The sequence below is a fragment of the Podarcis erhardii genome (assembly GCF_964252035.2).
Source record: "Podarcis erhardii genome assembly, chromosome: 10".
In the NCBI taxonomy this organism is placed as follows: Eukaryota; Metazoa; Chordata; class Lepidosauria; order Squamata; family Lacertidae; genus Podarcis; species Podarcis erhardii.
The window spans coordinates 26,069,972-26,097,548 of record NC_138500.1 but is presented as its reverse complement, the minus strand read 5'-3'; the positions used below and the strand labels follow the sequence as shown (position 1 = coordinate 26,097,548).

General features: G+C 40.4%; 1 protein-coding gene across 2 annotated transcripts; it reads right to left on the bottom strand.

Annotated features, from left to right (window-relative positions):
- RIC8B (RIC8 guanine nucleotide exchange factor B) lies at nucleotides 1–27,577 on the bottom strand. 2 transcript variants are annotated; one of them, XM_081878390.1, is made up of 10 exons: nucleotides 27,375–27,577; nucleotides 24,580–24,622; nucleotides 19,068–19,676; nucleotides 17,540–17,634; nucleotides 9,487–9,649; nucleotides 7,854–7,949; nucleotides 7,051–7,195; nucleotides 6,266–6,410; nucleotides 5,343–5,462; nucleotides 1–1,231 (listed from the first exon to the last, which is right to left on the bottom strand). In XM_081878390.1, the coding sequence occupies exons 1-10, from the start codon at nucleotides 27,380–27,382 to the stop codon at nucleotides 1,120–1,122; spliced, it is 1,536 nt and encodes a 511-aa protein (XP_081734516.1). In that variant the 5' UTR covers nucleotides 27,383–27,577; the 3' UTR covers nucleotides 1–1,119. The 2 variants fall into 2 exon arrangements, with proteins under 2 accessions (XP_081734516.1, XP_081734517.1); XM_081878391.1 differs by having other exon boundaries at nucleotides 24,580–24,627; nucleotides 27,375–27,574.

Here is a 27,577-nt window from a genome sequence, read left to right as displayed (position 1 = left end):
TTTAATTTATATAAAGTTTTATTGATAGAATGCAACACGTCCTCCACTGAGCATTTATTATAGTTAGGTTCTTTCCACATAAGCAACGTAATTCAACACAATCTGCCCTCCATTTCCATTGCTTCATACATTAGAGACTATTTTCATACATAATTCTTTATAAAGACATCCGAGCAGCAAAAAAGGAATGTTTAACACGGCATTTTCCCAACTCTTTAGTTTAAGCCTCTATCAAGCCTTGTCAACCCATGTTTTCAGGCCAGCCTTCACCCCAAGACCATGAGGTGGTTTTTTTAACAGAAATATTCACCTAGGCAGGCATGGCCAAACAGCCCTCCAGCTGTTTTGGGACTACAACTCCCATCACCCCTAGCTAGCAGGCCCAGTGGTCAGGGATGATGGGAATTGTAGTCCCAAAACAGCTAGAGGGCCAGGTTTGGCCATGCCTGACCTAGGCCATGTAGAGAGCCCCTCTGCAGTCACAGGATTCAAGCCCGTTATCTAATCTGGATCTGGTGACAAATGAAAGTGTTCTAACAAAGTAGATATTCAGTTGATCTAAATCTGAATGCTTTAAAAAGACTTGGCCATCCTTCAGAGACTGTTTAATTATGACAGCCAGGCGCGCGCGCGCACACACACACACACACACACAGACCGGAGATTTAAAAAGCTGTGCCGTTTGGGTAGCTTGTTCCTAAGCCAGTGACAATTTTACTGTGACAACTTTTATTTAACATTTCCCCTAACATTTATTTAACATTTATCCATCTAATTAGGCAATCTATTTCCTGCCTTTTGACAGAGGGCTGGTGTAAGGCATCTAAAAAAGGGGGGGTGTGTATCAGATAAATATTAACATTTATTTATTTTTAAATTTCACACTACACTTTTCATCCCACTGAAATACAATTAGCTTTTAAGTTAATAAATGGGGTGTTTTGTTGCTATATAAATCGAGGCCTTAGAAATGCTAGTATAGTTACACCACAAAATTTATAATTCAATCCATTTTGATGGATAAAACATTTGCTGCAACACTGAAGGGTCTAATATTTAGATAATAAAAGATGCTGTGGGTGAAGGGAAGGTGGGTGAGAAAGAAAAGCAGCTGATATTCTAGTCAGAGTCTGAACTCTCTTGCTCGTTGGTCTGATACTGACAGACTACTTCTTCCAAAGGCGTCATTGTGCCATCTGGGCGCACTCCCATTGGTGTTATAACTTTGTCCCTGCAAACAAGACAAGTATATAAGTTTTTTTTATTATTAAAAAAAGAGCAGAGAGAACTAGCCTATTCACCTCACTTCAGTAACTCTGTGTGTCAGATTAATTGTAGGCCTACAACAAAACTATAGGTTTTCCAAACTTCCGCCATAGGTGGATGAAATCACTTTTATCTCTACCACAGTGCCAACATTTGCCATCTCTTCTCCTCATTTCCCCCCTATTTCCCTATTGAAAAAGCAGACCTTATTAAAAAGAGAATTCAAAATGTCTTCTGATGCATATTCTTCTGGTCCATGGTCACCGACACTCTTAAATATTTTTTTTTTGCTGTGAAATCTCATTGAACCCCCTCTTGTTTTTGTTGAATTATGTAAGTAAAATCAAATCAAATAAACCCAAACCATCAGAACCAAGCACTGTATATTATAACAATGGTAAAAACCCTGGAAAAATAGCCAGAAACCTAATAGAATGGATTTATTAAGGAAACTCTGGGAACAAATGACTTTAGTAAAATTAGCTGAAATGACTAGACAGAAAAATGTTTAGAAGTTATAAGGAGTTTGAATTTAGTAACACAACGTACAAAAAAGGATTAAAAATCTCATGGGGTAGATCATTTGTTTATTTAAAAGAAGGAAAGGAATGAAAAGAAGTACCCTCTCTTGCTCTGAAGCATAATTAGGTAATAACATATTTTATATTTATTGACAATTTGTCATAATTTTAATATGTATATTTAGAAGTATATAAAAGCATTAGCAAATAAACCAATTATGTATATACTGAACTGTATGTTTTCATTAGATAAGGAATAATTATCTAAATGAAAAAGCCAACACTAATTGGGGGGGGAAATTCAGATATTAAGTCGTTCTCATTTTTGAGGGAGCTCAAATCCTTACTATGAAAGAGTGAACAGAGCTTCATACAAAATTGATTGGTGGGGGAAACAGGAGCACAACACTAATAAAGACCTAATTCAGGCAGGCCACATTCATGGAGCCAATTAAGACCAATATGAAAAAAAGAGAAGTCAACCACTAATGGGCTAAGGACAAAGAACAGGTTCTCTGTTTAAGTAAAAATAGGGAAATAAAGAAACTGCCTTTGTTAATTCTTAAATCCTGCTAACATGGCTGTCGATGTCCCACCTGTCATGTGGGGAGCAGCTACCCCTCCTGCTTCAAAACCACAACAGCATACATATTCATTTCACTGAGTGAAAGTAGTCAGTCAGGAAAAGAGATCTGGGCTACACAGCCAGCCTCTAGTGGTGCTTAAGGACTTGTGGATTCATTTAGATTCAGTCAGCTTTCTCTCTCTCTCTCTGCCGCCCCTCCTTTTTCTTATTTAAACTGTTGCTTTTGTTTGCAGCTGTTTAATTACAGGATTGACAGCCATTTTAATCTCTTCAAAGCTCTGAAGGCCTCTCACAGCTAATCCAATTATATCTACTCCACAAGCTACAGCCTCATGTAAAGATGATTAATTATTGATTAAGCCAATCAAACAGTATTAGCAAAGATTTTTTTAAGCCTTTCATTGCCTCACATCTGATTATAATCTCGTTTATTATATGTGGATTATGGAAAAAGCTGTAAAGGCCAAGGAGGGCAACATTTTGATCCTCCAAAAAAACACACCCAAACTCAAAAAAACCACACCACACCCCATCACCCCCACACCATATTTTCAGAGATAATTTTTTAAAGAATACATCACTCTTCATAGGTGTCTCTCGGGTGTTTCAAAACTGGTTTAGGAGAGGCCCATCACAGTGTCAAAATTGGTTATACAAAGAATGAAATCACCAAGATTATGAGAGACACATGAAATAGGGTACTTTGAGCCAAACAACTTCCACCAATTAAGGCTGCAACCCCTATACTTACCTGGCTGTAAGTTCCATTGAGCTTAATGGAGCTCATTTCCGATTAAACATATATAGCAGAGTGCACTGTAAGTGAGTGATGTCAGGGAAGCAGGAAAACTAGCAACTTATTATAAAATATAGCCACAAACCCAATAGCGCTGCAACACATGTTCTGAGTAATGCAGGTGCAGGAAGATTACAGGAAAATTAAGAGAATAGTGGACTTCATTCCTATGCAATACTTCCGGAATACACTATTTGCCACATTCCAAAAACCTGACCACCACAGGGTAGAAATTTTAGCTCTGTCCTCTAAAATATGAAGTACAGCCCATAATCCATCACTCTAAGAAAACTATTTCACACACAGAATATTTTCATCTTCTAAATGAAGCAAAGGGGAAACCATCAGAACCAAACATTTTGCAAGGCAGAATTATGACTTCTGGGGCACTTTTCATAATTTCTTTCCAAACAGCGACACATGTATTAATATATTTTATGAACATGTTTGACTGACCCTTGACTGAGAACTGCCAAATAGGTTTGGAGGATTTTTTTATAAATAAAAAAGGATTATATTCAACAATTCTTAGAAAACATGCCATAATGAAAACCTTAACATGATGCATTCTCCTTCTCTGTTAGCAGATATCCCATTAATCCCTTCAGATTCACCTACATAATCTTTGCTTCTGCCTCCTGCTTGCCATTTAGCTTGATAACGACTCCAAAACCATTCCCTTGTTTTCAAGGGTCTTTCTTCCTTGCCTGCCCTGTGCACAACAGGTCAGTGTTAACACATGGAACTAATGGCGGTTCTCTGTAATGAAACAATCACATTGCAAACACCGGCCTGTTCCTTTGATAAAATAGTGTATTGGGGACCTATTCACCTCCCTATAATTGAGTGCTACATAATAGTGCCGATCCTTTTATGTACAATATTTTGTTCCACAATTAGAAAAGGCGAGGAAAAACCTATGGAAGCGTTGCTTTCTTCAGTCACTGCCATGATTAATTCTGAATTTTTAATGAGTAAGGCTGCTACTTAGGCCAGTTCTGTTGCATACTTGTTTTGTTGACTTCGTGTCAATGTACAACAAAACCCAAAGTATGGTAATTGGGACTGTTTCATCAGCAAAAGCATTCCTGCCATTAATACAACATTGGCTTGGAAAAAGCACTCTGTCGTTTTAATTCAGACTATTAATTCATAACTGTGCCACCAATTTATAACTGCAGGAAAAAGTATTTAATAAGCATTTTAATTAATACGGAAAACATCCAGGCATGCATGATGTACAAACACAAACAACTGCAGACTAGTTGTTTAATTTAGCTATATTTTACATTTTATAAAACAGAGGGCAGTTTTGGGAATGCCAGTGTCTGACAGATTAGGAAAAACAGATTCTTAAACATTAGATATCTAGCACTCTTTTGGAATACTGTGCAAAGCTTTGAGTATTTACTCATGATTCATCATTTGAGTATTTACATGATTCATCATTTAAAAGGAATCCTACTAAGACTCTCCAAGTCAAACAACCTTGATGTTCTTCATAACATCTAAATTATGAAGAAAATGTGTCTAGGCCCAAAAGAATACAAAACATTTATCCAATTATTTGGAAAGCTTCATGCTCATATAGGGCTATTGAGGAATATTTGGGTTTGTGCATTTGCAGCAGCACAGCTGGATGTCTTCATCTGCCCCAGCTGCAACAAAACATATCTTTCCCATATCAGTCTCTACAGCCACAGCAGGTGCTACAACCTTCCAACAGCTTGATCTCACCCCCAAAAGCACACTCCTCCCTTGTCTCTCGAAATAGAAGGATGCCAACTAGCCTCCAAATCTCCAGGTAACCTCATCAAGCAGCTTCATACAGATGTCAAACAGCATTGGAGATGGAATGGAACCCCAAGGAAACCCATGGATTAACTTCCACAGGGTCAAACAGAAGCCTCTCAGTGCTATCCTCTGGAACTGGCCTGGTTTGCAGAACCACTGCAAAACTGTGCCTTCTGCTTCCAACCCACCGAGTGTGTCCAGTAAAATACTATGGCTGATGGTATTAAAAACCACTGACAGGTCCAGGAAAATTAATAAGAGACTCCATCTATCTCAGAAATCATCTGTCAGGGCTACCCAGGCCATTTTAGTTTCAAGCCCAATCTATAGAGCCAAAGAATTTCTCCCTCAGAAATGAAAAGCAACTTAGTTACATTACCTAGAAAGCTTATCAAACATATTGACAAGTTTCATTGCTTCATATTCTTTTTGTTCTTCAGTCATTTCGTCCATTGGGTTGGGCATTGGTTCTTCTAAATGACCTGTAATAAGGTTAATGCTTTGTGGTAGGGGGGCGGGGAGGGAGGCAGAAAGAGAATATAAGAAAAAATAAGATTTTTTTCCATGAGGCAGCTTTAAAAAACCAAATATAACCAATACTCCTTCACAAAGCTTATTCTTTATTGACTTGACAGCTGACATCTAAGACACATGAACATACCTAAATGCTTAATGGCACCCAAACCTGTGAGTAGCCCCAACTTTCAAATCTACATTGGCTTATCTAGTTTGGCTTATCTACCAAAGAACCCTTAGTAATAAGCTCACCAGGCAGGCAATTCTAGGATTACCTTGGGCACCCATTACAATCAAGGTCACTTGAAGCTACCGTATTTTTTGCTCTATAAGATGCACTAAAAAGTAAGAGGAAATGTGTGTGCGTCTTATGGAGTGAATGCAGGCTGTGCAACTATCACTGAAGCCAGAACAGCAAGAGGCAAAGCCTCTTCAACAACATTTGATTCAGAATATTTTTTTTCTTGTTTTCCTCGTCTAAAAACTAGGTGCGTCTTATAGAGCAAAAAATACGGTAATCAAAGTTTTAGTCCACAGTTCAGCCCTCTGCGATAAAACAGAGGTCCAAAAAATTAAAGAACATATCTTAGACAACTTTAAGAGACTAGACCAGGGGTGGCCAACACGGTACTCCCTCCAGAGGTTGTAGACTACAACTCTCATCAGCAAAGGTCATACAAGTTGTAGTCCAAACATCTGGAGGATACAAAGCTGGCTACCACTAGTCTAAGCTTAATACACTGGAGGGGAGAGGGGTTGAGGTGAGAGACCCAAGCAGTACCATACTTTGGCTTTGCAGATTTGTATTCTTCAGTGTCTGTATCTTCGTCATCCGAGTACCAGGTTTCCCCTCTTCCTCCTGCTAATAGGCCCCTTGCTGCCAGTAGCCCAGCTGCATTGCCATAGCCAGTGTACTTCAGTAAGCTGTCAACTGAAAAGTGAGAGAGAGAGTTCTACAAGTTTGTTAAATTTAAGTCACATTCAAACATAAACAAAGTCTTCCGATTGTCTGAATGCTCCCTGTCTGATCTTTTTAAGATGCCAGTGAATATGGCATGTCTTCTGCTTTTCTACAGAACTTAAGAGTTGAGAAAAAGAAAAAAGTTATTCAACTAAGAAAAGCAGCATATGCAGGGCTAAAGGAAAATATTGTCACCTAAAATAACCTAATTTAAACCTTGATTTTAGAATTTTACACTTCTTGTGGCAACTAAATACTTGTATTTCCAATTTCTTACATAAAATGCAAGATGTTTATATATAACTATACAGTACAACTGTCCATACTGGTGAAATGACAACACTGTTAACCGGGGGGGGGGGGGGGAGTCAAAGAGTTGCCTCTAATTCAGACATGCAAAATAAACCCACTAGGTTTATTGTCCCACCTGCCCATATTCAAGTAGGCATTTGTGACATATTAACAACTTCAATAAACTCTCTACCAGTTTAAAAAACTTTCATTTGTGTTTGTTCAGAAGCATATTCTATTTGTCAAGAGATAACCAGACAAGCAATTGTTCAGAAGTCTGGAATAACCACCCACATTCATTATAAGAACCAGCCTGTACCTCTCTCCTTACAAAGAACAAAAAGGAATTCTGCAGCGATTTGCTTCACTCCTAGGTCAACGTGAGTCATGAGTCGCACTAGTTTGTTTCTCAGTGTTGTGCCAACTTCAGGGCGATTAGATACATCTCTCAAGGGAGGCAACACCTAAAGACAAAAACAAGTAATAAGAGCAATTAATCTCCAGTGGAAAGTGTTCACCACACTTTCTTATTCAAAAGTATTTGTAAAAATTCTGCTTTAACACTCTGCCTAGCTCTACAATGAGGTCTTAGCCCCATTCCTTTGTTGCTGCTGAGCAACTACTAGTAAGAGAATACAGGGAAGAGACCCAGCGGCTCAGACCCACTCGCTTGCCTCAGAGGTCATCAGTGGGAGACAGTGCCAGGTAGGAGACCAAGGGAAAAGGATAAGAGCAAGAAATGCTGCCTGAATAATCTTGGTTCCATATGGGCATAATGCAGCTTCCGTTCCTGTACTCCAGGGATGGGAAACCTTCCCCCCCTCCTCCATGGAAGCTGCTGGTGTTTAACTCCTGTCAGTCTCAGTCAGCCTGGCTAATGGGCAGGGACGATGGTTGCTAGATTCCAACTCCATCTCAAGGGCCAAAGGTTCCCCCATTTGAGTGTGAGTTTTTTGCAAGCAATAATTTTGCAAGCAACTCTAAGGGCTTCCCAGGGCTATAAAGCAAGATAAAGGTATTATATACCTTGTGAAAATATAAACAAGATCCCTTAATATTTAAAATAGCCTTCCTGTCAAGTGTTTGCATTCCTTTGTTACCTTCATCTCTGTGGTATCTCACCTGAGCTTTAATAAACTTCCTTATGTTCCGGTGAGATCGGCAGCATCTTGTTAGCAAACTGAGAACTGGAGTGAGACCTTCCCGATAGCTGCTCCCCTAGAATAAGAAATCACAAGACACATCATTTTTCTTCCAAGAACACTGGGATTTTCTGTCATACTCCATACTCCTGCTCTAGTGTTTCTCAAAACAGGTGACCAAGTTTCCACAGCAGGTCCCTCGTGTCTTTCCCATACCATTTAAAGAGCATTTCCATACCTGAAAATTCACAAATGAATGCCTCCAGAGCTGTGATTGGCTAATGTTCCCAGGCGTGTTTATGACATGCTTTCAGACATGCGGATGATTTTCAAATATTCCTGATCATGATGTATGCATTGTACATTGGGCTGTCTCTGAAAAAGGTTCGGAAATCAAAGCTACTGCAGAATGTAGCAGCCAAAACATGAACTGGGACTACGCAGTCTAAACTACATTGGCTGCCAATCTGAAGTGCTGCCTTTGACCTGCATGATTCAAGACACCAATGCCTTAAGGCCTCCTTTCCCCTGTATAAGCCTATCTAGACACTGAGATCATCATCTGAAGACATCCTGTGTGTCTCCACCAAGAGATACTTGTAGGGTAGCAACAAGATAACAGGCCTTTTCTGTGGTAGCCTCCCAATTATGGATCACCTTGCACAAGGAAGCTCACTTGGTCCCAACACTGCCTTCCATGCATTAGACAGCACTAGCGGTCTGCCTTTCAATAGCTGTTTGGTGTTCATTCTTGTCTAGATGAGGAAATGCTATTTTCTGATTTTGGTTGAACGATGTGTTCCATCTGTACTGTATTATTTTAATGGCTATGTGATGATATGTTGGGGGGTGCGCGCGCACACACACACACACACACACACACGGACTTCCGTTGATTGTGGGAAGCAACAAATAGCTTTTACTTTAATAAAACTAATCAGTCTATGTTTCATTTGTGGGTTTGATATTAAAAGCAGTGCTTCAGTGAGAAATAGCTGTACGTTTGTGTGTGCACGTGCTGTTTTGTTTGCTCTGCACAGAGGATCCCTCAAATATGGCATAAATATTTGTTTTTATGCCCCCCTAGTATCTAATCAAAATATTGATATCAATCACACTCATCTTTCTACACACTTGTATGTGATTTAGTTTGCAGGCAAACACTGAATATGTAACGCAATTTGTTAAAATAAAAAACCTAGGTAGACCCAACTACCTGATTTTTCATTTCCCCAAGGCCATCTTCCAACCTTGAAAATATTAGATGGTTAAGAATAGGTAAAAACTTGGGGATTTCTGATTCAGGCCCATTTTTGTTATTAAGAGATAGCTCGTGTCAGCTTTTAAGGCCCAACAAGACATTATACTGCAAATCATATAACAGGTTCACAACAATGTATGCTTTTATTCAAGTGACAAAAGGCCGTGAATGTGATTAGTGAAGTGACCAGGAGATGAGGGGGGTGCTTAATGGTTTTCTCCAAACCAAAGTCTTTCCAGAGGTGGCTTTTCCACGCACAGCTGTTTTAAAAGATGGCATTTGTCACAAGACAACAAACATCTAATTAATGTATAAAAACAATGATGTTAGCTCTTATATAAAACAATCTAACCTTGTCAATTCTCTTCTCCATGAACTTCAATAGCACCTGAATTGCATCCATATTCATGCCATTGTATTTGATATCTGTGTCCTCGGGATCCTCTTGTGTTGATGGACTGATAAGGACATCCAGACAAGAAACTGGAACGTTGCTTAAAAGGTTGATTGCGTTGCTGAAACAGATTTTTAAAACATTCTCATTCATGACACTATTTTCTTCACACAGTGCCAGCAAATATCACATCTGAATGCCAAGCATTTGTGTTGAAGAACCTGTATGTAATACTAGCATAACAGCAGATTATAATGCTGTACTGGTATAACACACAGTACACCCCATTCTAAGATTTCATCTTAGATTCCAAAGAATTTTCAGAGATTTGGTAGACTTTGGGGAGATTATCAAATAAAGGAAAAGGTAAATTCCAAAGTTTGAATAACAACAGGGTGGCAGGTATACTTTGATGGAATGGAAGCACAAAGTGCAGAAGAAGGTACGGAATTCATATTCCTAAAATTCTTAGCATTTTTAAGCAGCAGCAAGTTCTTAGCCTTTTTAAAATTTGTTTATTAGATTTATGTGCCACACTTCCTCTCAAAGGAGCCCAAGAGTGGCAAATGCCCAAAGAATAACACATCTACAAATAATTCCAATACAGATGAGGACTGGGAAAGATCTCTACTTTAAAGGCTTGTTTGAAGAGACCGAAAGCTACTCCCTGGTGTGACAGCTTCCCATGCATGGGCACACACAAAACCCCCCTGTTGTGTTTCTTTCACACACACTGAAGTCTTTGGCCATATAACGAACACGTGATGTTACATATAGTCTGGGGTTTGGCCCATTTGAAGCATATATTCTGTGTTTTGCCACATATATAGCCTGGATTGCGTTGTGGTCTGTGCAGGGGCCCAACAGCATGCACAGATAGTACTACTTGGTGGTCAGGGACTCAAATGAAATAGAGGCTTTCCTGAGATGATGTGATAAAAATAAATAAATAAATCCAGATCTTGCCATTTCTCTCAAACAAGCCCTGTTGTGAAGCCACAAAAGGATCACACTCCCCTAGGTGGGCCCTGCCTAGGAGCCATAATTTTTTACTTCAAGAACTGGCAATCCTACAGGCAACTGGCAGTAGAGAGAAAAGTCTTATGGGAAAGTGGTGAGGAGAAGTCTGGGGGAAAGAACACAAGTGAGCAGTCTGCATTAGAATTTGTGTACCAGTGATGTCATACATATAACCCTACCACCCATTCAGGCTTCTGGTTGGCCACTGTGAGAACAGGATTTTGGATTAGATGGGCCTTTGACCTGCTTCAGTAGGAGTCATCCCACAATATTATGACAGCAATAGCTTGGAGACAAAGGAAATAGCTGCTTTGGTAAACAGCAGCATGGAGATTGTTTGCAGGCTTCAGTTCCTTAGATAAGAGATGCTTCTTGAAATGCACTGGGAATTGCAATTTATACCAATTTGTCTGTTCTGGGTTTGTTTTTGGCAAAAGAAGAAAAATCTTTACAATGCTTACTCAGCACTGGCAGTTGTGTTAGGATTTATATTGCATTTTGATAAGTGGTTTTGTCTTGTTGGTGTATAATTTGCATTCCTTTTCCTGTTGTATATAAATTTTATGACCCAGCACTTTATGGTTTCTATGTATTAAGCAAATTAAAAGTTCCCATGTTGAAAAAATAATGTTCTAGAATAGCAAGATTCAACCTAGAGAAGGGTTTTAGGAGAAAATTGCATTGTTATTCTAATACACACCACTAGATATCATGTAGTGGGAACTGCAATTTAGGCTTATCTAGTCTAGCTCATTTGTATTCCTCGTTTTGTGGTTTATTTCAATTCTGGGAAGTTGTTAGTTTGAAAAGCATTGCAAAAGGCTTTCTTAAGCAATTTTGATAAGCTTTGTTTTTCAAAATCTCCATTCTCTCAACCCCCACCCCCACCCAAACTACCTGTGTAGTTTTAAGCTAATTTTAAGATCATACTTCCAAAGATTAGTGTGTTACAATTTTGATGGCTGAAAGATAAAACACTGTATGCTCTTCTTGGCATTAAATTTAGAAGTTCACAAACTGCTTGTATTATGTACCTAGAAAGCATTTAAGCCACAACATTAGCACAGGCAAAGAGCAAACATACACTCACTTTTATTCTGATTCATACAGACCATACAGGCAAGTTCCACTGATTTCTAGTGTAACTAAGTCAGCAAATGGCTTCAGTCACTAATTCTTGTCTCTTATCTCACTTTGTGCAAACATTTTACTTAGAAGTAGTTATCAGAAGTTCTTTTTTGCACAACATCCTTCACCATCCCTGTGACCACAGTACTGTATAGCTCATTCTCCTTTTTTACTTTCTGGAAGCAGCATCAAGAGAAAGTGAGATGCAGAACACAAAATGGGAGGCTGGGTTTTGCTGCAGCTACCTCACATTCTGCAAGGTAACTTGCTTTCAGTAAGAAACAGCAAAATTGGTAAGAAACAGCAAAATCAAATCAGGGGTGGGGACGGGGACTGGCAGCTTGGACAGTTTCCACAGAAGGCCCCTTTTTACTGGTTTCTTAATAAGAATGGTGTTCCCAAACACCTACAAAATTAATTTTCTGGATCACTGTGCTCGAGCTATTCTTTTCAATAACCAAAGCTTGGCTTTCTGATCTTTGTCACTCCGCCTGACAGTTTTATTTGTGGCCAAGAAGTGTATGAAATTCTCCAGCTACCAGGAAGTCAGTGACTGTGCACAGATCTGCACAATGGTGTTTGCATTCTTCCTCCAGGGGGTAGAAATGCTGCGTATATTATCCCCTCTCTCAGCTTCTTAGAGATCATTAATCACTGGGACATGACATCCACCTACTCACACTCTCAGCCCCCTCCTGATATGCAAATGTGAAAGCAAACAACTGTTTGGCACCACTGAAAGCCTTGATTAAGATCTTGTTAGTTGGCAAACATGGCATTTACTTTAATGCATACAATAATTTAAAAAGTACCTTCAAATATTTTAAGTGACATGATGGATAGCACCACTATAAGATATATAAGCTTCTCATATGCATCCTGTTAGAAACAGGGAGGAATAAAAAGTATTCTATAATTTAAAGGCAACCAATTTATATAAGTATTTTAAAAAGTCATTTGTCCCTTATTTTTTCCCCTTACAATGATTTCTAAATGTAAATGTAATTTAAACATATATATCCAAGTTTCCAAAAATATATATTTAGGTTTCTATTCCCGGTCTATTAAAACTAAATCCATGTCCATCTAACAAGTACACAGAATTAGAACTTGCTTTTCTATGTAGAAGAATGAATAAAGCAAAAAGTATATGCCTAAGAAGCTCTCTGGGGTCTCATGTAGACTTCTCCATCCCCTGCTACTTTTAAAGGTCAAGAATTCAACTTATGATAAAATGGCATGTACAGTGGTACCTCTGGATGCGAATGGGATCTTTTCCGGAGCCCCGTTCGCATCCAAAGCAAAACGCAACCCGCATCTGCTCGTGCCGCGATTTGCTGCTTCTGTGCATGCGTGTGACATCATTTTGAGCGTCTGTGCATGCGTGAGCAGCGAAACCTGGAAGTAACGCGTTCCGTTATCTCTGGATCACCACGGAGCGCAACCTGAAAACGCTCAACCTGAAGCGACTTTAACCTAAGGTATGACTGTATTGTCCTTCTTTTTGAAAATGTTGAATTTTCAGGCTAGGCCAATAAAATAGAATGGATATTTGCTTTCTATGTCATGCACACACACTATTCTGAAATAAATAACAGTTTTCGCATATAGAAAATTCTACTTCAGGCGGTTCTTTAGTTTCTTAAAAGTAAAGGTAAAGGGAACCCTGACCATTAGGTCTAGTTGTGACCGACTCTGGGGTTGCGGCGCTCATCTCGCTTTATTGGCCGAGGGAGCCAGTGTACAGCTCAGTGTACAGGTCATGTGGCCAGCATGACTAAGCCGCTTCTGGCAAACCAGAGCAGCGCACGGAAACACTGTTTACCTTCCTGCCAGAGTGGTACCTATTTATCTACTTGCACTTTGACGTACTTTCAAACTGCTAGGTTGGCAGGAGCTGGGACCGAGCAACGGGAGCTCACCCTGTCGCGGGGATTCGAACCGCCGACCTTCTGATTGATCGGCAAGTCCTAGGCTCTATGGTTTAGAGCACAGCACCACCCACGTGTTTCTTACATGGGTATAAATTTTTAATTTCACAATTGCACTCATAAGTAGTTGAGGGCTGCATAATCAAGGGTGTGGATTGTGTTACTGGACAGTGAAAATATTCTGGGTTGTATCTGAGTAAATCATTGTGTATGTCTGTGGTAGGCAACCTAAGGCCCGGGGGCCCAATCGCCTTCTCAATCCGGCCTGTGGACGCATGTTTTTATGAGAGTAGAATGTATCCTTTTATTTTAAATGCATCTGTGGGTTATTTGTGGGGCTTGCCTGGTGTTTTTACATGAGCAGAATGTGTGCTTTTATTTAAAATGCATCTCTGGGTTATTTGTGGGGCATAGGAACGCGTTCATTTCCCCCAAAAAAATATTGTCCGGCCCACCACATGGTCTGAGGGACGGTGGACCACCCTACAGTTGAGAAAGGTTGCTGACCCCTGGTGTATGTGGAACACAGTCTGCGAGTGCAATAGAACTTCCCTGCTCTCCTCCTATATGATCCCCAATCCTCTGGGGCAATTTGGGGTGGGTGAATAGGGGACAACATTTGTTAACAAAAAATTAAATTGTTATAACAACCAATAAATTTATTTGATAAAACCAACCCTTCTCTTTGGGGACTTTGATACACTTCTGTTAAGAGACCTAAATCTTCCATGGAAAGAGACTGAAGCAGTTCTGTGCTCTCTCACCCCTCTGCCCACATTAACATTTTTGTTCGAGCACAGGACTATACCACAAATAAGCCTCCATCCATCTTATATAATTCATTGGGTTGACAAGGCTGATCATTTGCATGCTAACCACAATGAGTCAAATATCTGTGTGTTCATTATAAAGTTTGCAGTCCTCCATGGTTGCAAAGAAACCCACCGCAAAATTTTTTTAGATTTTAGATTGCTTTTCCACCTTATAGGCCTTCAAAGGAATACATAGAAAGCAAAATAAAAATACTAAAGTACAAACCATTTTTGTGCTCAAAGCAGTTTACTAAAATAAGCAGTCTGTAATAGAGTCATAGTAACTTTTTATGGTTATGTACTCCAATACTAACAATTAACAGATCATTCAAAAATACATTAGAAGCAAGCATAAAACTTCAGTTCAGACAGTTGCTCTTGAACAAAAGTGTGGAGTAAGTACTACTTATACTTCCTAAATAAAAAAGGCAGGCGTGTCATCACATCAGAACTAGGCTTAATGTTATTTCTCCCATTAAATTTTCAAACAGCAAGGAGCATCCCCTGACCAAATCTCATGGAAACACCTGGTAGGGCATGTAGTTGTCTAGGTATTCTACAGTCATGAGCCTTCCTGACAGCTTGAGCTTAGCAAGCAAGAAGCACAGTGATTTTGACCAAAAAGAAAGAGAGCATTGGCAAAAAGAAAGAAAATTGCCTCCTCCAGGATATATTAACAGGTCTACATGTTTCAGGATGATATAGAACAGGGACATAACAGAACAAGCCGAGAAACATCTGGCCTTTTTAGCCAAAGAAGGTCCAAATGAAGAAATTTCAAGTCATGTGAGAGCCAAATATAAATCCTAAAATGGCTACACACTACTACTACTACTACAGCACCAACCACTGGATAGTACCAAACAGGAGAGAATCCTAAAGGGTTTGTTATCCCACGGCCTGTTCAGATGTTACTCCCCGTCCTCACCTTCAAGCAAGATGAACCTTGAGGTTGTGTTCATTCTCTGTTCCCCATTCACTGTCAGCAGGTGTAGGTAGGGGTGTGTGTGTGTGTGTGTTAGATATCCCGGTCAAGAGAGACCAAGTGTTTGGGCATCACCCTCTATATGCACAGGAACAAGAAGCAGAGATGCAGTGCATGAGTTTGAGGACTGTCCCTGAACTCACCATGTAGGGGAAGAGCAAAGTAATGCCTGAACAGGTCTTAAGGTAGATATGAGCAGGTAAGGGAACAGCACAAAACAACAACATATTGGCCGTATTCAAGTGTACGTAAATGGGGCTTAAATGAACACATGAGAAGGAAAGAGTGCACATGTTTGTTAGCTCTGCTCCATCATTCCTATCTCCATGTGTTGAATGGCAACTTTTTGCAGAAGGGAAGCCTCCCTACTGCTGACAGTTGCCCTTGAACATGCAGAGGGACAACAGTTAAGCACATTCATGCACGCTCTATGCTCTTCATGTGTTAATTTAAGCGACATTAAGAATGCCTGAATAGGGCTATGGAGAACGAGGAACGGAACTGATAACTACAGAGTGCAGGGTAGAAAGACTAGGTTATGATGAGCCAGGGAAGACTGCAGAACTGGGTCTGCAGTCAGAAATAATGGAGCAGGGTTGATCACAGAGCGCTACTAACATGGTACTGTGGCTGCAGCTGTTAAATGCCTAACATAAGGGATTAGGCAGAGCTAGGCATTAGCAAGATAAAGAAACTCACCTTTGGCAGGCTTTGCTTCAGGTTATGCTTTTAATGCCAAGGCCAACCCACAAATGTTTTGAGATATTGGCAGGGAAGAAGGGAAACAAGTGAGCAATTAATTAGGTTCTAGGTATCTCAATGGTACCTGATACAGAAGGCCATTGTTTATTTATATCAGCTGCTGGAAACCATGGGGTTTGGGGGGGGGAGCTCGAGCTCGAATCCTCCTTGTGGGTTTCCCACAGTCAACTGGTTGGTCACCTAGAGAACAGGATGTTGGATTAGGTGGGCCACTGGCCCAGCCCAGCAGGCTCTTATGTTCTTATTTACAGCAGATTCTGACTTTTACTTGAAGTACCATACATACATATGCAGGCTCAGAGCTTAAGGACCAAAGTATTAAGGGGAGTGCTTGTGTGCCCATACACAAATGACTTGACTGTGCTGGCTAAGGTTGTTGACCCCAGAACCAGAATTCTTACCGGACTGTGCCTTAAGCAGCAGCCCAACACCCCCCCCAAACCTATCTATCCTTAAGGCCAATTCACTCAGGTGTGCCCTTCCATCATTTTGTCAAGGCTGCAGAATCATAGAATTGGAAAGGACACAGAGGGTCATCTAGTCCAACCCCCTGCAATGCAGGAATCTCAACTAAAGCATCCATGACAGATGGCCATCCAGCCTCTGCTTAAAAACCTCTAATGAAGGAGAGTCCACCATTGGAAGCCATGCGCTGGTCCGGTGTACAAAGAAATTTTGCAATGGCATGTACAGGGCCACACAACACAGTCTTATATTTCCAGAGCTTTTGAATCAAAATTTAATCTTCCATTTAATATGTACAACAGAGGAAAAGGCTTTCAAATATCCTCCAACACAATGTTGTATCTTAAGATCCACACTTTTACTTAGATTCACCACTGTGAGTGCTTCAGGAAGGATGGAAATTAATCCTGGCTTAGACAATAAGTATCCAAAGCCAAGAAAAAAAGCAAATCATCAACCTTTCTGGGCTTTCAGTATACATCTTTGCTCCAGCAGAGGTAATCCACTTCACTTTTCTGCACACATGTACACACTTGTTAGGTAAGTCGTTTGATTGGCAACATGTCCAAGTGCTAAGAAAACTACTGCCATTGAACAGTACTGCATTTGAGGCAACTGGCAAAGTCTTATTTCAATAATTCCGCACCAACCCTAATGTTTTACTTATTCAAAGAAAAAGAAAAAGATTTTACAAGTATTTGATTTCACTTTAAAAAACAACCCAAAGGTTAACAGAGTGCTGCAAGCAAAGATGTATTAGATCAAGCAGACAAGCACTTACCCCAAGGATGGGGAACTTGTGGTCTTCCAGATTTTGCTAGATGCCTGGGCCACCGGTTCCCTAACCCAGACCTAGCCAAACAAGAAGCATTTATCTCTAAAATAAATGGACCTGCAATTTCACTAACCTGTGCAACTCTTCAGTTTTGTCTTCAGTAGGACCCAGAGTTAATAAGCAGTGACGAAGAATGGCAGTCATGTAACGAAATTCATGAGAATCGTTCTGTCGACATACAAATTATGAAGAGAAACATATTTAATTATCAAGGCTGCAAATGGGGACTTGTAAGAGTCCTAATTAGAATAGGGATTAAATTAAAATAAAGGGTACAAAACCCTGGCACGGTACAAAACCCATATGGGTGTGTGAACTTTGCTTCATATGTTCACGTGTTTTCTCAGTCTTCGAAATAAGTAATAGAAGTAAGGCTTCAATTAGTATTCATGCAAAATCATGCCATTCTTGCCAGGTATTATTTTCTCCACAACTGAATTGGCTCTTCTTGACAGTTCTTCAAATCTGTTAAAACAAACAATTCCCCCACCGCAGCAACACTGCCTTCTTACATACATAGTCGGATCATTCACGGTTCAGTCTTGCCCTTCCCCATAGCTTCCTTGCTCTTCTCCTTACTAAGGGCCAAAACAAGATGGGGCAGAACATGCAAGAAGCAATACTGTGCCCATGGGAAGAAATAGTATGTTACTTTCATTCATTTTGCCCCACAAAGAGCAAAGTTCATTAGGTCATAGTATTGCCATAACAACTCCATTGTACTTAATCACGTAAGGTTTCACTAGAATTACTGTACATAGTGGAAATGTGAAAAATAGGCACAGAACTACTAGCTTCATTATTCTTTTCTCCCATCAGTACAGTACAACAATACTCTCCTTTGAAACTCTTGCCCAAATTCTAATTTTGAAAATTACTACAAAAAAAGGGAAAAAAGAAAATCAAGGCCAATTCAATTTTTTCCCCTTACAGATTTCATCTTTCCATCCTGAATTTTATCTGCAACACCTTGCAATTCTGTAGTTAGTGTACCATTTACAGTACTTCTAGATTATTAGAAATGTAAGACAAGGTTTCTTTCATAATGAGCCATGCTGAATATATTTTGGAAATGTCCACTTACAATTAAAACTTGACTGTTAAAAGTTACATACGGTGTGTTTTCTTTTACACTCAAACAGGAGTAGTACTTCTCTTTGGCACTGTTTGCAGGCCAGCACATTGGAGATTAAGTCACTCCTGTTTCTTTTGGTGTGTCCACATCTCCCAAGAAGAAGTACTTTTCTGCCTGGTGGGGGGGGGGGGGACTTTCTAGTCAGCCACACTGCATCCAAACAATAGATCAAATAATATGGACAGAATAGTCTGTGCCATATAATGAGGGCACCATTATGCAACACTTAGCTAAATCATAGATCCTATTGTCCTGGACACTTGAGCTTGGACTCCAGAAACTGGAAAATTCAATTTCAGATAAACAGATGACTCTGCTTTTGAAATTTATGCTGCATTCTGCACTGCATTTGGGATGCTACTCCCAATCAACTGTTGCAATGACAAGGATGTAAAATTGTAGTTTCAGCTGCAATCGTCTGGCAGAGAAATAACCCTGGGCAAGATATGTCGGACTCAAATCTTACCTCACTGTGTACATTCCAGCTGTCAAGAGTTACATTAAAGAGAGCTTTCAGTGCTTCGACGGCACAATCTGTCTCTTGCAGTGACAAAGGTGACATTTCCTGGTCTTCAGCTGTGATGTATTTATCTGTCCATCTTATGCTAAATGCACTTTCCAAGGCCTGAGTCAACAGTGGCAATCCCTGGAGATCATAACGCAACTGTGACCTGATATCTGTGTGCAGAAGGGAGAGGAGGAAGAGGAGACGCAAATCAAAGCATTTAATGTCTTCGACAAATTGTTGATCCTTGCATTTTTTCAGGAGATTGCAAAGCATAGCTGCCAGGTTCAATTCCAGACTGAGTTTCTGTGCGGCCGGACTATTAAAAACAATGTTGCAAAGGCATTTTAAAGCTTCCACTATGACAGGGAAATCTGTCACATCTTCCAAAGAATCCTCCATAGTGTCCAGCTTTGCCAGCTTCATCAAGATCTGCATATTTTTCTTTGTTGTTACAGGAACCAATACTTTTTTGTCTCTTGAGAGTATGCGGAGAGCCTCCAGGCAAATGACTTTACAGGATGTTTTTATATCTTTGTCCAGTAAAAGCAATATTCCTTCACATAGTTGCTGAACATACAGGAAAAAAGGAATGAGATTTTACCATTCTGCCCTGCAATGTAACACACCCATAACCCATCCCCACCTCTGATTTGTCATAGAGTATCAATGCTATTAAAAATATTTTAGCTTCAGCTTATCGTGTGCTGTGTGTCTCACAGTTTGTGAAATTATATCAAAGGAAGGCTGCACCAATCAGAACTAGATTATGTCTGATTTGGTCAACAAATGGATTCAAATAAGAATAGTACAACTTGGCTTTTCTCTAGCATATCAATTGCTGGCTCTGATATAAAGCATCAAAATACAGGAATGTCTTCAGTTGTGCCACAGAAAGTATAGGATGCTTCTGGATAGGAGGATATAATCACAGGAACTGAGTTTTTTAAGTAAAAAGCAAGTTGCACCCATGCATATAGCTGTAGGCACTTTGGATTACAGTAACTACTCTGCTACTACTACTACTACTGATGCATCCTTTAACTTAGGTTAAAAAACCAAAATATTTTATTTATTTAACAAAATTTATATACCACCACATTATAAAGTGGTTATCAAATCAAGTAGTTTATTTTTAAATTACCATTTTTAGACTCCCTCTTAGGGTACAGCTCTCGCAAACTTGCAACTACATGGCATAAACCTACAGCATTTATGTACAAATCATGGTCAGGTTCAAGGGCTAATGACCACATTAAAGCTCTACAAAGCTGTATAGTGGCTTGTGTCATTTTGAAGTAACAGTGCCAGGTTGCTAACAAATGTAAGCATAGTGTGTACTCTGTACAACAAAGATAATTTTTGAGACATGAGAAAATTCTCTCTTCAACATTTATCACCTATGCAGCTGAACTTTCTATTATTTGCTTGGTGCACTAACTCAGACATTGATTTGTGTTAGGTTCGTAAATGCTTAATAAGAGACTAGAAATAAAGCAACAAGTATCACTCTAAAACCAGTGAGTACTATGTTGGCCAGAGAGCATTCTGCTATCAACTCCAAATCCATTACCGTAAACAGATCAGATAAAGGCATGCAGGAATGCAGAACCCCCATGAGGTTGTCCAAATGCAGTTTCCCACATATAGCAAAGTAAAATACTTCATCTAGCCATTCTGGAATTGCAAAGATCTTACTGAACCTTGCAGCCATTTTGTTTTCATCGATGTAGAGACCAAACAATACAAAAAGGACAGTTTTGTGGAAGCTTCCACTGAAAATTCTACATGGGTTTTTTTTTTTTTTTTGCTTTAGAAACACTTAGGAAGCACAAAGAGCAGGGAAGCAAAACAAAAAACACCCTACAAAATTGCCCAGCCAGAAAAAAAGTGTCACGTACCACACTACACAGGGCCACTGGCAGCCCCTAGTATTTTAGTCTCCTTGGGGATTATTTACTAAAGTACATGATGTTCCTAGCCTCCCGAACAAATAATAATTGGCATCATGTCATGCTTCCTTCTCTTGGCCTGGCCTTAAGATTTTGCAGTTCATTATGTCTTTTGACCCAGGGTCTTCTCAATTTTAAATTCTCAGTTGATTTTAATTAAGCCCTCCCTAGGGGGCTCATGAGATAGGCATGTTCTTAATTTATTGAATTCAATTGAGTTCTGCAGCCTTTCATTGGTCAGAATGACTATAATCAAGTCAATGAGAACTCTGGGAATAAAGTAGTCCATAAATAAGCTGGAATCTCTGTCTAGTTACTCTATAATTCTCACACCACTCTTGTATGGGCTAATAGCATTCCTACTGTTGCCTATGCAGGATAAAGAGGCTAGTTAAAATCTGACCTGAAAATAGCCCCTGAGAATAGCAAGTGTTATTCAAGTTGAACCCAAGTTGGCCTGGGAGGGTGGGGAAGGGAGGCAAAACATCCTATTCTGCCAAACACAGACCAGCAAGTTGTTGTGCCATGCAAACTGTAGCTGGCAATTGTCCGTAACAAGCCACACCTACACAAACATCACCTAATATATCTGACAAAGTGAAAGTTTATACCACAAAACACGTAAGTCTCTATGATGCAGGAGGATTCTAGATATTTCTGAAATTGCCCAGCTACACACAATATGGATAGCAGCTGCTGCCAAAGCAGGTGTGCAGAGGGTATCCAACATGGTGACCTCCAATTCCCATCAACCACAGACAACATGGTGAATGACCAGGGATGGTGGGAAATTGTGATCTAAAATAATGGCCAACACCCAGCTAACACTGACCTAAGATATATTAAAGAGAGAGAAATTCATTAATCTACTACGACAAGCAGGAAAGGTGGGTTTTGTTGACCCCTGGTGCCACTGAAACCACGGCACCTTAATTTAAGCTGCATGCTAGTGATTCAGAATCTAATAATAGCGTCCACTGTCAAATATTTTTGCATGCTGTGCTCCTGGGGTGGCTAAATTGGAGAGGCGGGGGGAGTATCGATAGCATGAGAATGGAACAAGACACGGTAAGAAGGCACGTCACATCGTGTGGAGCCCTACACGGATAATTTGTTCCTGCTACCTATGGTTAGCAAAACACAATTTGGGGTTGGGGAAAAAATATTTACACTTTTTTCTTATCTGCATTGTTTAGGGGTTCTTTTGTCAGCATAGTATGATAATGATGAAGACAACAAGGACAAACGTTTTAGTCATGGAGAAAATGAATTATGCTGAATAACTTAGTGACTAGAACAGCCAGCAATTAAGGATTTAAAAGAACAGAATTTGAACCACCCCTATTAAGTTGCAGATTAAGTTCATTTAGTGAGTCAGTGAATTATATGCCTTGCCTCCATATTGTTCCAGACTGCCAGCATTCTCAGGGAGCCATAAGTCATCTCTTTACACTCAGTTCCTGTTTTTAGCGTTTATTTTGCCAATTACTTTCATTTCCCCACCTTAAGGCAAAAGCAATCAGGCCTAGACAATCAGCGTTCACCTATCTTTTAAGAATCTGATATGTACTTATTACAGTTAGAAGACAGCTTGTAATATGTGTGTGTGGGGGGTTTAAAGCATGTTCTCCAGAGAAACCCCTGATTGCATTGCAACTGATGACTCATCTACTGGGGCGAGGGGGGAGGGGAGAGAGAAGGGAGAAGAGCAGACTCTGAGGAACAACAAAAAGGTCTCTAATGCATTAGGCAGTAATTATACATACACTAGCAGTGCCAAAAAGGCTCCTCTATCAGCCAACAGTACTAGCGCTTATGTGAAATTTGCAGGTGAATATTATTCACTAATTTACCTGCATCTTCCACTGACTTTAGGTATACTATGGTGTCTCCCCATGTGACCCATAACCTAGATGTGCTGAAGTAGAGATGAAAAACCAGTTGCCCTCCAGATGCACCCATCATCCCTGACAAGTGGCCATGTTGGGCGTTCTAGACCAGCAACATCTGGGGAAACCCAGCCAGATGGGCGGGGTATAAAATTATTATTGTTGTTGTTGTTAATAATAATAATAATAATAATAATAATAATAATAATAATAATAATAATATCTGGGGGCCACAGATTTTCACATCCCTGCCCTAAAGAGAGACTATGGTGAACAGGCAACGCAAGGCACAATTTTAAAAATCCTTGGAAGTCACAGAGTGTGGATACAGACATCTCCATGTACTAGCAAATTACCATTGTAACAAATTAGAAAGCTATTTGTCTATATCATTATGTTAAACTTCACCACAAATAAGGTGAGAAGGCGGAGTCACTATCATGACCCATGAAGCCTTTTTTCCAAACAAAGTGTACTGTCACAAACATAACTCATCATCTCTTAAATCCAAATAGTTTTACGAATACATCTTCTAAAGTAAAATAAAATGATCAATTGACATTAACTACAGATGTATGCATTGGGACAACTGATATGAAATGTTAATTCTTTAAATATGTGGCAACTATGTCTCTTCATATTTTAAGAGGGAAAAGATTTTACCTTCTTGCCCATTTCCCCACAGCTTTCAACTGCTATATTATTGATCGGAAGGAACAAATTTACTACTGCTGCAATCAGAGTATATAAAACATGATGATATAGTTATCTGTATAATTTCACATGCAAAAATAAGCCCTTCTATACATATTAATGCTTATTTTCTGGATTCACTGCAATTTGGAAGATGTGACTTTTAAAAAGCCCAAAATTACTAATGCCCAACAATGAATATTGTTATGAATTTCAGCAACTTTGTGTTTACAAATTATGATACCAAAAAAAAAAAGAAAAAAAAAAGGTGAAACCTATATATACACAAACAAAAAAAAGGGGGGCTGATTCCACACTGACATCTTCTAATCTAAGGGAAGAGAACACCTGCTGATGGTACAATGCCACTGTAGCACTAGCTGCTTCCGCTTCTGTATCACACTTTTGGCTCATGTTAAGCTTGTGGTCTTCTAAGATCCCTAGATCCTTTTCACATATACTACTGTCAATACAGGTATTCCCCACTTTATATCTGTGCAGCTGGTTTTTCCTGCCTACATTTGCAGCTATTGAAATTCTTTTTCTTTCTTTCTTTTTAGTTTAGACCAAGTTCTCTAATCTGTTAAGGTCATCTTGAAACCAGATTCTGTCTTCAGCGCATTGGCTACCCCTCCTAGCTTAGTGTCGTCTGCAAATTTGATGAGCATTCCCTCAATACCTTCATCCAAGTCATTTATAAAGATGTTGAACAACAACAGGCCCAGGCCCAAGTTTGATTTTAAGTTATTAAATTCAACAAACCTCAAATATACACAACAGAAACAACCCTAAGTATAATGGTCGCCAACAAATCCTGGCATTGTTATAACAGACGCAAAGCAGGGAGAGGAAAAGCAGACTACCTATAGCCCGTAAGAACCCTATATCTCAGTGTACCATGAAGAAACACCCCCACACGCCTGTTTCTGTGTTTCTTACCTTTCTTTTCTCTTCATCTGATGCTTCAAATTTGAAGGTGGACCTATTCTGAAAACAAAAAACAAATATCCATTCTTAAAAATGTTTTAATAGTCCTCATACAAGCTTTCTGATTTTGTCAGGAAATGCTTTATCATCCCCTCAGAGGCTAACCTTAGGATGTCAACAGTGCAACTCTACGCACATTTACCCACAAGTTACTTCCACTGAGCACAGTGGGGCTTACTCCCTAGTATATGCATTTACTCAATTTATGATAATTTATTAGCAAAGTGATGCTTGCCAAGACTATAGTTACACCACTTGCTAAGATGGCCTTTAATCACATTACACCGATCCAGCTATTATCTTTAAAGCCCTAAATGGCTTAGGACAGGGGGCACCAGTTAATTCCTCTTCTGCAAGGCTTTTGGCTAATTAAACAATCTATGCATGACCTTTTCAACTGTGTGGGAAGAATTATTTTTTATGTTTTTATATTGTAACCCCCCACGTCCTCTGTGATCCTTGGATGAAGGGTGGTATTGAAATTTATTAAAGAAAGAAAAGAAAAACAAAAAGTCCCTGGGAAATTTTCTGGAAAATTTATGAGATACTGTTTGTGTGTCCTGCTCAGTTCCTGTTTGCACCAGCTCTCCTATGTTGAAACCATTATGCCACACCCCTTCAGCAGTCATTTTTTGTGACATATACCCACCCCAACCTCCCAAAATTCCAAATGTGCCCCCTGGTCTTAAAAGATTGGAGGCCCCTGGCTTACAAGGATATTTTAAGGATCACTTCCTCCTATCCTGCTTGCTCCCGGAGATCAGAAGGAGAGGCCCGGTGGCGCTGTGGGTAAAGCCACAGAGCCTAGGACTTGCCGGTCAGAAGGTCGGTGATTCGAATCCCCGCGACAGGGTGAGCTCCTGTTGCTCGGTCCCTGCTCCTGCCAACCTAGCAGTTTGAAAGCACGTCAAAGTGCAAGTAGATAAATAGGTACCGCTCCGGCGGGAAGGTAAACAGCGTTTCCATGCACTGCTCTGGTTCGCCAGAAGTGGCTTAGTCATGCTGGTCACATGACCTGGAAGCTGTACGCCGGCTCCCTCGGCCAATTAAGCGAGATGACCACCGCAACCGACTCAGTCACGACTGGACCTAATGGTCAGGGGTCCCTTTACCAGGATGAATGCACAGCTAGACCAGAACAAGAGAGAGGGCCTTTAAACATAGTGCGTAAGGAGCCTGACAATTTGACCTCCATATAGAAATGTAAAACTACTAAACATGTATCTTTATCTCCTGGTATGGGCTGCAACCTGAAATCTGAACCCAGATATAATACACTTTGAATATAATACACACCTATCAAGAAATAAATATTTCAACCAGTCGGCTTTAGATCAGACATTTTAATTACCTTTGCAATACACTAGAAAGCAATGTAGATCAGTGGAACAATGTTGCTATAGCTGGCACTCCAGTAACTAAGCAACCAGCTTGGTGGGCCAACTGAAGCTTCAAAGGTAACCTTGCTTAGAGCTTTCAACTCAAAGCAGCATGGATGCTTAATGGATCAATCCACAGCACAAGAGGGGGTGGTGGACAGGGGACGACAACAGCTGTCTAATCTAGCTAACAGGAAATACTACATAATAATAATCTAACTAACAGGAAATACTACAAATTTGGGAGAGGGATCTTCTAGTAGCCACAACACTGTAGGAAGATAGCCATTATTTTAATGTACCTTGGGGGTTTTTTTAAGCATTCCTTGATTCCAAACCTCCTCATGCTATAATACGTGCCCTTTAGTCTACTCAGAGATGTGCATAGCTTATGGCCACACATATTTGCTACAACACACTCTTTGAACTTGTTACAGATCTTTGCAGTATTATACAGCCATTTAAGAAAGGGAAGAGACAATTATCCTAAAGAAAAGAAAAAATAACATCTATTAGGAAGGTGTGCGTTCTGCTGTGGTCAAGATCAGATCTGAAGATGATTGGAAAACATAAACAACCCTATTTAAATAAATATAAGAGAAACTGCAGGCTGCTAATGGTGGTGACAGGGGAAGGAGGGCAAGTATAATTAGGATTACCTACAATACAAAACGCAGTAGATTAGAAAAATAATGCTTCCCACAGGGAAAGAAATGCTAAGGCTGCACAGGGCTGCTGCTGCTGATAACAATAATAATAATAATACAGTATATTATTTATACCCCGCCCATCTGGCTGGGTTTCCCCAGACACTCTGGGCGGCTTCCAGCAAAATATTAAGATACTGGTGTAAATGCTACAAGAATTAATCTGGGTTAATCAGATTGGATAGATTTGTTTTTTTAAATGCTTTTTATTGATTTTCAAAAACAAAACAAAATCAAATATTTATTTAATTATTCAATTTTGTTTTGTTTCAGATTGGATAGATTCGGCAAAGATCTGCTCACAGCCACGAAGGGGGCACCGAGGACCCAATTCTGCTGGGAAGCCAGTGCCAAATGCAGCCCAAATGCCCCATGGCTAGAGAAGAGCTGATTTTTGGGGGGGGGGGGAGAGAAGGCTCCGAATCGCTTCGGAGACCCAAGAACTGGGCCTCCCGGTGCTCGGCAAGTAGCAGCCCACCGGGAAAGAGCAGCAGCGGGAGGCGACTTGGGGCGCAGCGCGAGGGTCCCGCCCCTCCCTCCGCATTCCAACGGACCCCCCGGCGCGGCGCCGCTCCGAGGGGCGAGAGAAGGGTGGGCGTTCTCCTGAGGGGCCATGAGCAAAGAAAGGCGCTCCGAGCCCAGCCGCCTGCCTCGTCGTTACCTGCTCATTGAAGCGACTCAGGTCCCGCTCGGCCCCGCCGCCGCCGCCGCGCCCACCGAGCGCCGCCAGCGCCGCTTCCAACGCCATCCCTGAAGCAGGGCGCGGCCAGGCAGCCCCTCCCGCCTCTTCTGCTCCGCTGCCGCCGCCTCCTCCTCCCCCTCCTCCCTCGCCGGCGCGCGGCAGCTTCAACGGCAACAGCCTCC